This window comes from Onychomys torridus, chromosome 10 (genome assembly GCF_903995425.1).
Source record: "Onychomys torridus chromosome 10, mOncTor1.1, whole genome shotgun sequence".
Taxonomy (NCBI): Eukaryota; Metazoa; Chordata; class Mammalia; order Rodentia; family Cricetidae; genus Onychomys; species Onychomys torridus.
This window is the reverse complement of record NC_050452.1, coordinates 87,016,041-87,029,701: the sequence shown is the minus strand read 5'-3', so window position 1 is coordinate 87,029,701 and position 13,661 is coordinate 87,016,041. Positions and strand designations below refer to the sequence as shown.

At 40.5% G+C, this 13,661-nt stretch overlaps 1 protein-coding gene across 2 annotated transcripts in view; it reads right to left on the bottom strand.

Moving 5' to 3' along the window:
• Adamts3 (ADAM metallopeptidase with thrombospondin type 1 motif 3) overlaps nucleotides 1-13,661 on the bottom strand; it is a 221,094-nt gene that overhangs the window by 21,226 nt on the left and 186,207 nt on the right. The window contains exons 7-16 of one of the 2 annotated variants that reach the window (XM_036201567.1): nucleotides 13,222-13,378; nucleotides 12,441-12,546; nucleotides 11,921-12,064; nucleotides 11,240-11,372; nucleotides 9,836-9,949; nucleotides 7,401-7,546; nucleotides 5,985-6,160; nucleotides 4,748-4,881; nucleotides 2,367-2,490; nucleotides 40-123 (exon numbers count right to left, since the gene is read on the bottom strand). In XM_036201567.1, coding sequence (XP_036057460.1) covers nucleotides 40-123; nucleotides 2,367-2,490; nucleotides 4,748-4,881; nucleotides 5,985-6,160; nucleotides 7,401-7,546; nucleotides 9,836-9,949; nucleotides 11,240-11,372; nucleotides 11,921-12,064; nucleotides 12,441-12,546; nucleotides 13,222-13,378 — 1,318 coding nt within the window. The remainder of the gene's footprint in view (nucleotides 1-39; nucleotides 124-2,366; nucleotides 2,491-4,747; nucleotides 4,882-5,984; nucleotides 6,161-7,400; nucleotides 7,547-9,835; nucleotides 9,950-11,239; nucleotides 11,373-11,920; nucleotides 12,065-12,440; nucleotides 12,547-13,221; nucleotides 13,379-13,661) is intronic. The other variant, XM_036201566.1, reaches the window with a different exon arrangement.

Here is a 13,661-nt window from a genome sequence, read left to right as displayed (position 1 = left end):
TTATGGATGCCCATCTTTCTGCAGCGTGCTACAACTTACCCAGTACATTTTTAGTTTCTCTTATTTCAGCAAGAGAAATATTACGAGCTCCTTTGGGTAAAATGAACGCGCCTCTCGTCTTCCCTTAAATAGAATGTTGTTAATTAGTGGAGGTTTCATGTTTACCGAAGTCTTGCTGTTTCATTGACTACCCCATAAGCCATACAGATTTTATTGGGTAAGATATAGAACATGTTCTGAAACTTTAAATTTTTCAAGTTAGCAAATGCTGATAGACAGTTAATAGTCAATGAAAGTAAGACTGGGCATGAATGCAAAATGATGGAGGAGATTGGAAGTTGAATACTTGCAGATTTCATTTTCCAGAAACTTGAGTTCCTTATGGCATCTCTTGCTTAAATGTTTGCCTGTTGGAAAAGGTGAATTAGTCTATTGCATGACTGCGAGGCCATTCAAGAAAAAGAAATGGAGGCTAGATGGTCTTTGACCACCTTGAATCTGAGTGACTGAGGGACACTTCACATATTCTTTTGACTTTGATTCTTGTTTAGCATAATTTTTGAGATGGTCTGAAAACAGTATTGTATCCTTATTGTACACAAAATGCAGAAAGAAGTACCACAATAAAAGAGGTTTCCTTACATTAATTCATCCTGAAAATAAAACCAATTATTCTACATCCCCAAAATAGAAAAATAAATGTAACTTCATAAAGCAAGAACATTCTAGCCTCTCATAGCAAGGCAGAGAAAATTATATCTGATTGTAACAAAAGTGTAACATTTGTACTTCAGTTCTGTATGCTGTGTTAACATAATGCAAACAGCCAGCCGGAAGTGGCATTATTTGCTCTCAAATAAATCTCAAATTAGAAACGCTGATAATTCAGCCTAAAGGAATAGCACAGACATTAAGGATCAGGGCCAGAGTTGAAAATGGCACATCACAAAGCAAATCTGATAGTAGAATTCACCAGAGTCAGGTAGCCAGAGTATAAAAATGGTCAGGTGGTGGTGGCGCATGCCTTCAATCCCAGCACTCGGGAGGCAGAGCCAGACAGATCTCTGTGAGTTCGAGTCAAGATCCAGGACAGGCACCAAAACTACACAGAGAAAGCCTGTCTCAAAAAAAACAAAACAAAAACAAACAGACAAAAAAACCAACTAAATAAATTAATTAATTAAAATTAAAATGGACAAAAAGGATTACTTCATTTGGATGAAGACTAACATAACATTTTTATATGTTCTTCTGTAAGTTATAATCAATTAAAGAAAATAAATCTTCAAAAAATAATTTGGTTTAATCATTTTATGTATATGAGTGTGTTGCCTCCATGTATGTCTGTGCACCACTTGTGTGCCTAGTGCCTGTAGAGGTGAGAAGAGGGGACTGGAGCTATAGATAGTTGTGAGCCATCATGTGGGTGCTAGGAACAGAACCCAGAGCCTCTGGAAGAGCAGCCAGTGCTATTAACCTGTGAGGCAACTTCCAGTCCCAAACCAAATTTCTCTGTGCCTTCTCGAATCCCATCAGACATTATTCTGATAGTACCAGAGGAGGTTTAGGAGGATCTTCATGACAACTTCATGGCATATTTACCTTTAGCTGCTTAATTTCCTGAAATGGTTTCCCAATAAATCTTCATCAAATATATAGATATTTGTTATACTGTATAAATGTTTGTATGTATTGCATAGAAATCCTTCTATGAATTATGAAATTACAAATATTCACATATATTACCTATTGCATGAGGATAGCTTTCCCTTCCATATTTTGGAGCTTTCATATATGTTTAGTTCAGGTTAAATAGTATAATGAGCACAATAGGTCATGTATATGAACAATTACACCTCAGATTAATTTGTTGTTGTCTCTATTTTTTCTTCACATTTTTCATATAATTCCTTTGTTTAAAAAAGCTGTTAAAGGTTACACTATATAAGGATGCTAGCTCCATAATAAACATAAGTGAAAATGATATAACATTATTAAAGAGTTATATTTAAAGTTTTATAACATTTTACATTTCCAGACAGTAAGTTATGTGTCACATATATTCAAAATTAACCTTTAGTTCCATACTCATTTGATTAAATTCAAAATAACATATAGCATAGGTTTTTTTTTTCTCCTTAAGCATCAAAATCAATTTTTGTATCCCTTATCTCAATTTAGTAGCTATTTTCTTCAGGAAGGCTGTGAAGTATGAATGCATAGTCTTTTTATTTAAAGTACTTTTTTAAAAAAAACTATCTGTTAATTTCTGTGATACTATTGAAAAAAATCCTGAAATTCTAAAAGATGTTTCAAAATGATAAATCGCATAAAAAGGTATTAATTCAGGAGAACACTCATCTTACCAAGTTTCCTGGGTGTTCTGGTAAATGTCCCCTTCACAGTTCGACAGTGGGAATTGTCCCCTCCACAGACCCCACACTTATCCTCAACCTTGTTGGAACCAATTTCTTTATCACAGCCCACTTTCTGGGGAGAGAAGATGTTAAACATGGCTAACTTTAATGTGCCAAGTAGCAAACAACATTCCACATGATGATGCACCCCTTATTTTGTGATGGCATACAGCCAGTAAGCTTGTGCAAGCCTTTAGTAATGATTTCTCAAGCCCCAGGTTTTTTAAGAACTAGTGTGATGTCAAATAACAAAATGAATCATAGTCTAGAGAATAAATGATAAATGCCTTTTTTCTAATGAAGTATTTTCCCAGGATTATTTTCCCAACATTATTGTCCCATCCATCAGGCAAGATTTATGAGCAAAGAAGTAAGTTGATTCTGAGGAGAAAAATCCACAAATCAATAGCATGGTGCTGTCATATTCATAAAGGCATAAAGTAATGTGGTGAGTTGTAAAATAGTGTTATCTTTGAAAAGTAAGTTGGGATGTAAAATAAAGTTCCCCAAAGTACTTTTAGACTCTCACAGGGGCTTGAAGGATAGAATAAGAAGGCATTTTAGAATTGGAAAATGTTCAAACAGTTATGAAATTTTACATTGATGGCAATTTAGAGATCAAGATTTATATGTAGGTGAAAGCTGGTAGAAGGTGGGTATTGCATGCTGGGAAGAACTGTGGCAGCCCCACATGGAACAAGTTGTGCAAGGCCCTGAAGATAGGCTGGGTTTACATTTTCCCAGTCAATAGGTAACTACCAAAGGCTCTCTGGACTGGGGAAGACCCTCAAGAAAATAACTACTGTGCTTACAAGTTGGATATGAAAAGGGTAGGGGAATGGATATACATTTAGAACTAAACCCTGCAGGGGTTAAATGATGGAATGTTGCTGTTATCATTTTTATCTGTATTCCCAAGCAGGTCATGTTGGATCACATGGACTTAATCACCAGTTCGAAAGTGTTGAGACACAGGGCCTACTAAAATGTGGGGAAGCCAGGGGTGGCCTTCCATCTGTCTCCTCTCAGCACTGGGACAGCTGAAGCAGGAGGATCGCAGGAAGTCTGGAACCAGCCTGGACTCTAGAGTGAGATGCTAGTTCAAAACAATGAGATGAGATAAACCCAAAAGCTGCCATGATTAGGTCTTGATGAGGCCTTTGCTTTCATGGAAGAATTTTTCATGTCTTAGAATGGGATAGTTATCAAGAGAGCGGGAGTGACCGCTCCTTCCTCTGCTGAGTTCCTAGTCTCTCTTTCCCTTCTAACTCTAGCAGGGATGACTCAACAGGAAGATGCCAAACAGATACCATCAACATACCTTGGGCTTTCCAGCTCCAGAACCATCGACCAAAACAGCTCAATCCATTTGGCATGAGCTTTGCTTTCTTTGATTCTATAAATTACCCACTGTTTGGTATTCTGTTAGAGTAACACAATAGTATACCTCAGTTTTGGTAAGTGAAAAGGAGATGGATGATGTTAGGAACACTCTTCCAATTAATATGAATAATTTCACAGTAAAAGTTGAATATGAACAAAAAATAAATTGCATTGTAAAAAGACTAAATGGGACAAGTATTTTTTTGTTGCCTACAACTTTGGTTCTTTTTTTTATTTTTTTCCCTCTTTAGATTTATTTTTTTATTTAGTGTGTATGAGTGTTCTATCTGCATGTGTGCCTGTATGCCAGAAGAGGGCATCAGATCCCACTGTAGATGGCTGTGAGCCATCATGTGGTTGCTGGGAATTGAACTTAGGACCTCTGGAAGAGCAGCCAGTGCTCTTAGAGGCTGAGCCATCTCTCCCTCAACTACAACTTTGGTTCTTGCATGAAATTCAGTATTTTAGTTTAGAAGCATTTGGAAAATTTGTGTATTAATCATTTAAACAAAATTAGAATTAGATTTTCATTCAAAATGATATTTGAAACTAAAATGTAATACACATACAAATATCAAAAGATCCTAAGTGGAGTTATTTTATAATAGGGGATCAATGCCTCTCTTAGACACCACAGGCTAACAAATAAAAAGCCCAGTTTCAGGTATGGGCTGCCTCCTTTCAAGGAGAGTCAGTATAGCCCCACAGACCTCTCCAAACATTACAGGTTGTTGCCATTTCTCTTGGTTACCCTTCAGAACTTGATGGGAAGACCTTATTGCTGAAGACACCACATACAGGAATCGCAGAATACCTCGAAATCAAGCTGGTGCTGACCTGAAATCTTCATCCATAGATGTTAAATCTCAAACATGGCCTATGAGCGACTGTAAAGGTAGAACTTCAGAGTACCGTGGGATGCTGTGGAGGCAGCAGTCTGAACTTACCACACATTCTCCTCGCACACATATGCTGTACGGATCTTTGTAGGAACATCGAGTTCCATCGTGTACCAGCTGTTTCATGTAGGCAACATCCCCAGTCTCTTTGGACTGGCAGTAAAGGTGGCATCTTTTCTTGGCTGCATAAAAGGCAGGATTAAATTAGTTATTTTCATACAATAGGATGTTTGACCAGCAAGGTTTAAGACAAAACATTTCAATATGGCTGCCTGAAAAGCAAATGAAATACTGTATTAATAAAATAGGGAGTAGATGAGAAGTGCAGATATGCCACTATGCATATTTGTTTTAATGTGGATGGTGAATTATTTTATGTCATCTAAACTGGGCCATTGTTGAGATAATAAGGGGTTCTATTAATAGAGGATCATCAGTCAGGTATAGACTGAGACTATCCCAGGCAGGTTATGGTGGCAAACCTTGATGTCACCTACATTAGCTTTTTAGTAAGCTTTGACTCAGCCAATTTTACTTCAGTAACATTCTGAACACTGACCGATTTGGTCTTTGCTCTCACCCTATCACCCAGCTAATATGTGTGCCTTTGTAGGTTCTACTTAATTGACGATCTGAGTAGGTCACTTCACTAAAGTAAATTAGAAAAGAATGCATTTATTCTAAAGTATTCGACCTTGACCTATCCATGCTTACATTTCCTTTAGAACAGCACTCAATAGAACTCAGTGGTATATACACACTGATCAGCCTAACAGATATAATAGGAGATTTCAGCTTGAGCCTATCTGACCCCGAATTTAATGGGAAGAAGTCAAACATTAGATGAAAATTTCCAAAAGTATTTTTAATAACAAGTTTAGAAAATGCTACATAGTCTTGTTTTAATAAATGGCTGTCTTGTTTTTTTTGGGGGGGGGGTTGTTTTGTTTTGTTTTCATCTTGACTTAGCTGTAAATGGATGTTTTTTCCCCCTGCTGTGGTTATTTCTTAGTTGAGGATTTCAGTTGAATGAGGTGATTCACTGTCATTTCCCATGGCGGTGGTGACAGGGCTGTTTGCCAGATACCACGTCTGTCACAATCCCACCTCTCAGGAGAAAGGCTTTCTTTAGCCTGACTCTTGGGGACCTGGAATAACTTGCTTCTGTAAGTACCCCTCTTTGTATGTTGCCACACTGGACGTAAGAGTGCAAGGGCCTGTGTCAGCAAAGCTTCAATGCTAAGTGACCATCCACGCAGCAGGAAAAAGAATGGTATCTACTCACAGTCAGGATGTTCATGCGGCAGCCAGTGGTGTTTGGTATTCTGGTATTCAAAGTGGGAATTACGCTGTTGGCACTGCTGGGCCCTGAAGTCCTCAAAGTGCTTTTGGCATTCTTCTGTATTACAAAGCTGGTACTCAAAATTAACACCAGGGCAATCCTGACCGCCATTGATGGGCCTAGGGAAAAGACATTTCAAAGGCTGTCTGGCTGTAGCCCAGCAGCTCAGGCTCACAGATGCAGTGCTGCTGGCTAAGAGCCAGCACGTCTGAGCTGCCAGCACAGGCTGAATGATGCCGTACTCCCAACATCTAGAGTCTCTCTGAATGCACCCTTCTCTCTCTGCCAAGGGGTAAAGACCCCCAAACACAACCTAACGCAATTTTCAAATGGTATGTTTCATTCATGACAGAAGTATACTCAGATGGAAAGCATGCACGTAACTCAAGAAAGTATTTTCTACCTTGTATAAAACATGCAGGTGCAACTCAAAGAAATGTTGAGCATATAGTCCTGTGTCTCTGCTTCCTCCTTGTCAAATGCAAAATGGAATGGTTTTCCAAAGAAGGAAGTGGTAAGGATGCAATGGGGTGGCATATTTAAAGCTCTTAGAATAGTCCATGGCTTTTGGTGAATCCTACTGTCACGCTTTTGAGTGTATTGTTACTTATAACACTGGCATCCTCTCCTCTTGTGAAGGCAGTTCACAGGTTAAACCCCAGATGGACAAGTTAGCATGTCTAAGTTTAATAACGCCATTACTTTTTCTTGGCTCCTATGAATTTTATCTAATTGAATGAATGGATGTCTTTTCTTCTCAGAGTCCCTGCCGGGTGGCTGCCATCTTTCTGTTTGACTGCATGAAAGCAGCTGGACCTACCTTCTGGAATTTAGTTGAAGTTGTTGGTACTCCTTTTGGTCAGTGCCCATTGCTTCTTTATGTATGCTTTACAGGACACAGAATCTTTACCCCCTTTGCTCAACTCACTAATAGTTCCTAACATTAAGTTCTTTAAAACATCTCTCCTCTTCATTTTAATGTCTCTTCTTCTTCTTTTTTTTTTTTTTTTTTTTCTTGAGACAGGGTTTCTCTGTAGCTTTGCGCCTTTCCTGGAACTCGCTTTGTAGACCAGGCTGGCTTCGAACTCACAAAGATCAGCCTGCCTCTGCCTCCCGAGTGCTGGGATTAAAGGCATGCACCACCACCGCCCAGCTATTTGAATGTCTCTTCTCCATCACTGACTGCTCTTCACTTTGGCAACATTAATCCAAAGGAGACTGTCTTATGAATGGTGAACAATACTTTTTCACGTCCTCTATTTTGTAAGCAGGATGAAAGAAGGACAAACACTCACAGTAGAACACAGGATCACGTTCTTGTCTATCAGAAAGCAACAGGAAGTTCAGGGTTCTACTCACGTGGGATTATTGCACTGACGTGTTCTAAATCGAACTCCGGTGCCACATGTCCTGGAACAGGAACCAAATTTGGTCCATGACCCCCAGTTGCCATCTTGTTTTTGTTGGTTAGCATTCTTCCACATGCAGTGCCCTTTATAGCACCACTTGGGAAAATGAGAGAAAAAAAAAAGATGAGTATGAAAGTCACTGAAGGTGTTATTCAAGAAACACGTACTTGAAGGTCTTCAACTTTTTATTCTCCCTCCAGGTAAATACTGATTTAAAGTATCCATAGGCGTTTGCTGCACCAAGGTATCCTATCAAAAGGATAACTTAGATTTATAATTTTTAGAATAAAATTAAAGTGATAGGCAGCCAGGCGGCGCAGGCCTTTAATCCCAGCACTCGGGAGGCCAAGCCAGGCAAATCTCTCTGTGAGTTTGAGACAGGCCTAGTCTACATCCAGGACAGGCACCAAAACTACACAGAGAAACCCTGTCTAGAAAAACAACAACAACAACAAATTAAAGTGATAGATTTGGGGCTGGAGAGATGGCTCACTGGTTAAGAGCACTCACTGCTCTCTTGCAGAGGGTCTGAGTCATGTTCCCAGCATCCACATTGGCTAGCTCACAACCATCTGTAATTCCAAGTCCAGGGGATCAGATACCCTCTTCTGGCCTCTGTGGGTACCATGCAGACATTGGGCATCTACTCACATGTACATACATGTCATATATGGACTCGTGTACACATACATTAATAAAAATAAATCTTTTTTTTAAAGGGAAAGTAACATTTACTCAGATAAGTTTTGAAATGACACAAGTGACTGCCCAACAGACCCATTCTCCCTCAGCTTCGCTTCTCACTGCTTGGCTCACCCTAGAGGTTCTGGATGCTACCATGCCCCCTTCTAAAATGATGGTTAACTAATAAAGTTAGGTAAAACTATATAAAATGTTAATTTATGAGTCTGAGAAATAGGTAGGGTAAATGATGAGTTTTTACCTTTTAGATAAGCAAAATTAAGGCATATAAAATTTCATTAATTGTTTAGGGGCCAGCGTGTGTCCAAGAACTAAGTGGGTTAATATAGCCATGATGCCACAGAGATTCTGTGATAACACTGCCCAGCACTTAGCACGTAGGTATGCAAAGGGAATAGATTATTTTCTTTCCAAAAATCTCAATCCCTTTTTTATAAACCATAGACAAAAAAGATTTAAAAACTTTATATATTTAAGTATAATATGATATAATTATATGTAGGGAAGTTGGATGTTAAAATCTACTGTACCATAATTTTTAATAAACCCAAATAATTCTACTCATTATTGCTCTCAATTTTAGTTGAAAACTTACTAAATCTTCCAAAAGCAAGACACTATGTAAAAGGGTAGTTGTCATGGTATCACAGAAAATGTAAGTGCTTGTTGTGACAGGTTTTTATTAGAATGTGTATTTCATATAAGAACAGTTCATGTATGTTTGAAAACAACCCTTTAAAAAAGGTAAAAGTTACATTAATTTTTCCTGTCAGCATTTGGTCCTATGTTCAATATATTATTCCTAGACTAGCCAAGGCTCCTCAACTTGTGTTCCCAGCGTGCTTTGTTTTGGGCACTCTGCCCTTGAGAGAAGCACACCTTGGCATCCAGCCAGTTTCAAAGCATTCAGTCCCAACCACACAATCTGAGATTTAATTTAAAACCTTTGGGCCAAATCTTCTGTATAAATTCATGTCTTTATTTCTGGGTAACTTTCACAAGGGATGGCATGCCAGCAAGTAAATCAGACACCACTGGCAGGGGCCAGAGATCTGCTGTCCATACTGCCTTTCCTCTTGGCCACAGTTAGCCAAATGGTCTGGTCCTCCCAGTGTGCAGAGCTCGTAACGTCTGGGCCTGTGAAGGTGACCTTATTTAGTAAGCAATTCTTTGCAAACATGATTAAGTTAAGGATTTCAAGTTCAGGAAATGATCCTGAGGTATCCATGTAGGCTCAAAACTTCACAAAAAGACTCAATCCTTGCAAGAAAGGGGCAGAGGGAATACTGATACCCACTGTGTTAGAGGAGGTCAGAGGAGTGTGGCCATGATGTGGGAGCAAGGTAGCCAGAAGCTGGGAGAGGGGAGGAACGCACTGCCACTCCACTCCTTGGAGGGGGCATAGCCCTGTCCACAAAAAACTTCACTTCACCTTAGTATAGCTGACTCATGCCCTCCACAGCTATGACAGAACAAACTTCTAGTGTTTTGAAGCATCAACTTTGTGGCAATTTGTGGTAGCATCCACGGGAGGTAGTATCCTATCTTAGAGCCTTACTAGAAGGAAATCACAGGCACTGTTCTCGATAGTGCAAAAAGCCCAGCATTGAGTGTCATTTGCTAGACTTGGAAAGGTTCCTGAGCAGCACGCGATGAAGCCTATTCACAAGCAGACACACTCACCTTCCCAGGAGCACATTCAGTCCCATCGAGGGGCGGGCCCTTCTTTGTCTTACAGAAATATGGGTTATCGGGATGGCTGCACCACAGCTGTTTACATGGGTCAAAAGTTCGGAACTAGAAGAAAAAGAAGCAAGCCATAAAAACTTTCAGAGAGTGGGACATTTGCCAAACATACTTTATACACACTTTCTTCGTGTCATTTTTTTGGGGGGGCGGTATTTTCATTTCAAGTTGATTGCCAGAGTGGTAACATGTCAAGGAATAAACACTGCCTTGCCATGCTGAAGCAGCAGTGACAAGTATAATGGCCTGCACTGTGCCAAGTACATTGATGCTGTCATCACATTTCATCCTCACGTAAACTGTAAGTGGTAAATACTATCATTATCCACACTTCAGATACAAGGAAACTGAGTTAGATGTCACATATGGTACTCAAGTTAATGGATTTAGTGTCAGACCTGACCTACTCTGACATTCATGTCATAGTGTCTAACTACTGGAAAGTAAAAACAAACTAAAACCACCCAAAGCAGAGATTCATTTCATAGCCCAGGCTGGACCTGCCTACACTAAGTAGCTGAATCTGGCTTCAAACTCATGATCCTCCTGCCTCAGCCTTAGTGCTGTGATTATAGGTGCGCACCACCACACATATACTTCACAGTATTCCACTTGAGTTGATATATCAGGATAATCATTTTCTCTAGACACAGAGATACGGAATACTGGCCAACAAGCCATAGAAAAGCTCAGCGTCATCTCTGAAGGGAAGAAACACCAGAGGAGGAATGGGACACAACACTGAGCTGGAGCGCCTCTGTTGGTCCCGCTAGCTCCCTATTTGCCAGCTGTGAACAGCTGGTGTGAGTGGGTTCGGAACCTCTGCAATCTTGGCTTTTTCATCCTAGAAGTAAAAGCCTTACAATCCTTCTGTCCCTACTTCTGCAATGTGTGTGTGTGTGTGTGTGTGTGTGTGTGTGTGTGTGTGTGTGTGTGTCTGCTCTGTGGATATATGTATATACACACACATGTATACATCTGTAATGATAGCTTTTAATTTAAAAAGCTATGGACTTGGAAAAGTAAGGAGAGGTATTTGAGAGGCTTTGGAGGGTGAAAAGTGGAAGAGGCAATGATGTAATTATATTGTAATCTCAAAAACTGAAAGAAATAATTAAAACAATGAAAGCCTATGATCTCCCTATCTCCCCTCTTGTCTCTCATGAGGATTAGTTAAGGCTATCTGACCAAGGCATCTAGTTTAGCTCAGTCATCCGAGAAAATACAAGATAACTGTAGATATTTTCACACTTGTACCAGTGAGTGTTCAGAGCCCACCCGAATGGAGCTACACAGACAGACGTTCAGGTAAGACATGTCGCTTGACATGGCATCACATACCGCAGTGCACATTTTGTAGCCGACACCAAAATCAAAACGGCATTGCTCATCCATGGAATAATTGATTCCAGGAAGTTCTGGGAGTTTGGGCCAATCATGTTCAAAGGGGTCATCAAGGAGACAGTCATAGGAACTGCAGGGAGGAGAGAGAACATTAAGTACATTTAAATTCTCATCATCAGAATCAGCTCTTAAAGGGAACAAGACTCTTAGCTCAAATACTCTGGGGTTTTGTCAGGTCACAAGGCAGGTTCCCAGAAACATGGTGTTAAGGTTTTTGGTTTTATTTAACTCATATTTTATCTTTACTAATTCTGAGAGAGTTAATCAAGCACAATTCTGGGATACAGGGATGCTGTGGTGGCCTTACTCATGTCACTATGTGAACCTATATGAACTGTGGCAGGGCAGGCCCTAACACCGGCACAGCAGGACTTCAGAGTATAGATAGGGTTAATAGCAGGAACCATGCAAGCACCCTGTCTCCATCCTCAGCTCAAGTCTGGCAGTCAGTCACAAGGCATCTACCCCAGGGAAACCCCATGCCAGCTAGAACTACACTTGAGTTCAAGGCTTATGGCTTCTGCCATTGTATGACATTATAGAATATTTTGGGTCAACACCTCTTATGTCATGTGTATAGCCTATGCAGCAGGGCATGACATGCAGTGAGGCACATACTGGATGTATCTCTTCAGTTCCTGGCCACTGCATCTGGACCAGTGGTAGCGATGGAAGGCGGCTTGCACCAGGGGTGCCATCACGCTGCCCATGGCGGTCTCATCCCCACACCTGTTCCCTTGCCCGTCATGCTCCATTCCCAACCTAGAACACAAAGGAGACCTCGTGGGTAATAATCACAGGGCCACGGCTTGGACTTCCTTTCTTTTCTTACAACACACGCTGGGAAAGACATATTTTTAAAAGTCAACACGGCTTCCTTGGCGATTCCACAGACCCTGAAACTGGGAGCAGTATCTAATGAAACGCTGTACTCATTCTGCAGCCATAAAAGGCATGGCCCAGACAGGACCACTCATTGAGTTTCAGCACATGACTCTTCACTGTTTTCAGCTCCTCACTCTTGGCAAAGGATGAGGACTCACACTGGCATGCATTGTTACTTCAAGTGTGAGCAACAGTGGAAAAGCAAAGAGAAAAAACTTTGTTTTTTTCTATCTAGCTGTCAGCAGTAACTTACACATGGCCAGTTTCATGGGCTACTACAAAGGCAGATGAGAAACCATCTTCATGATTCAGGGTACAACTTCTCACTGGGTGGCACATGCCTGTGACTGGAGCGTATCCTGTTGACAATGACAATCACTTTTATTTTCATTTTAAATATAAAAAACTCATTATAATTAGTACTGGGTCTGTGCTTAGAACAACAACAACAACAAAGCTGTGATCCTGTAAACAGGGGCAACCTTGTTTCTCTATTATCAGGAAGCCGCATTCTCCTGGGAAAGAGGGAAGGGATTGCCTGGGGCTACCATTCCATCTCAGCCTTGTCTTTCTGTTTTAGCAAATGGCCCTTCATATCTTGGCTCTAATGCAAAGAGCCAGAAATCATACCAATGTGGAAAAGAAAACCATGAGTCCTTCTCCACAGTCTACATCAGCGTTTATTCGGTAAATGTAAGCTGACTTTGGAAGAAAGATTGCTGGCAGGGCTGTTCTCATTCTGAACAGTTAGTGGAAATCACATTGCATGTTACAGCATCCCTACCATGCCCCAAACGTCCAATCATTATTTTAAAGGCAAGTATAATTTATTATGGTGTTTAAGTAGCATTTAACATTGTGGATTCTGCAGAAAGTTGCTGGAAGAAACAGAGGGGGGGGGGAATGTATGCTTGGCTCGTGGCTGGTGGGAAGTGGTGGGGAGATACAAACATCTGCACAACCTGCTTGACTTGGGATTTCTTTTGAAAACCCAGGCCCATAATTTTTTTTCTTCTACGTAGCAACAGTAATACCTTGCATTCCAGCAGGCCCAAAGTCTTGCCTGGTTAAGAAAATGGCATGATCGTGGTGTTCAGCATGGTTGGGATCAGGTTTTTGTTGTTGGCAAGCCCAGCGACACACATTCTCCAGGCTCCTGGATGGGTTCCCCCTTTCTATGAGGCTGATAGACTAAAAGGAAAGAATACGGTGAACACGCTTTTAGTGATTTGGATTTGGGGATAATATTTCAACAAAGATTCAGAAATTCAACTTTGATTTAGAAATTCTAAAGCCCATAAGGACCCTGTGAGGAGGTTCCATACTACCTGTGTGAAAGTTCACAGAAACAGGCATAACAATGTTTGAGTCAGGGTTTACCACTGTGAACTAACTCAGAACTAATCATGTGGAGGAGAATTTTAGAAGCCTAAAGTATTTACTGATTCTGTTCAAGTTTTAGATTTCACACATT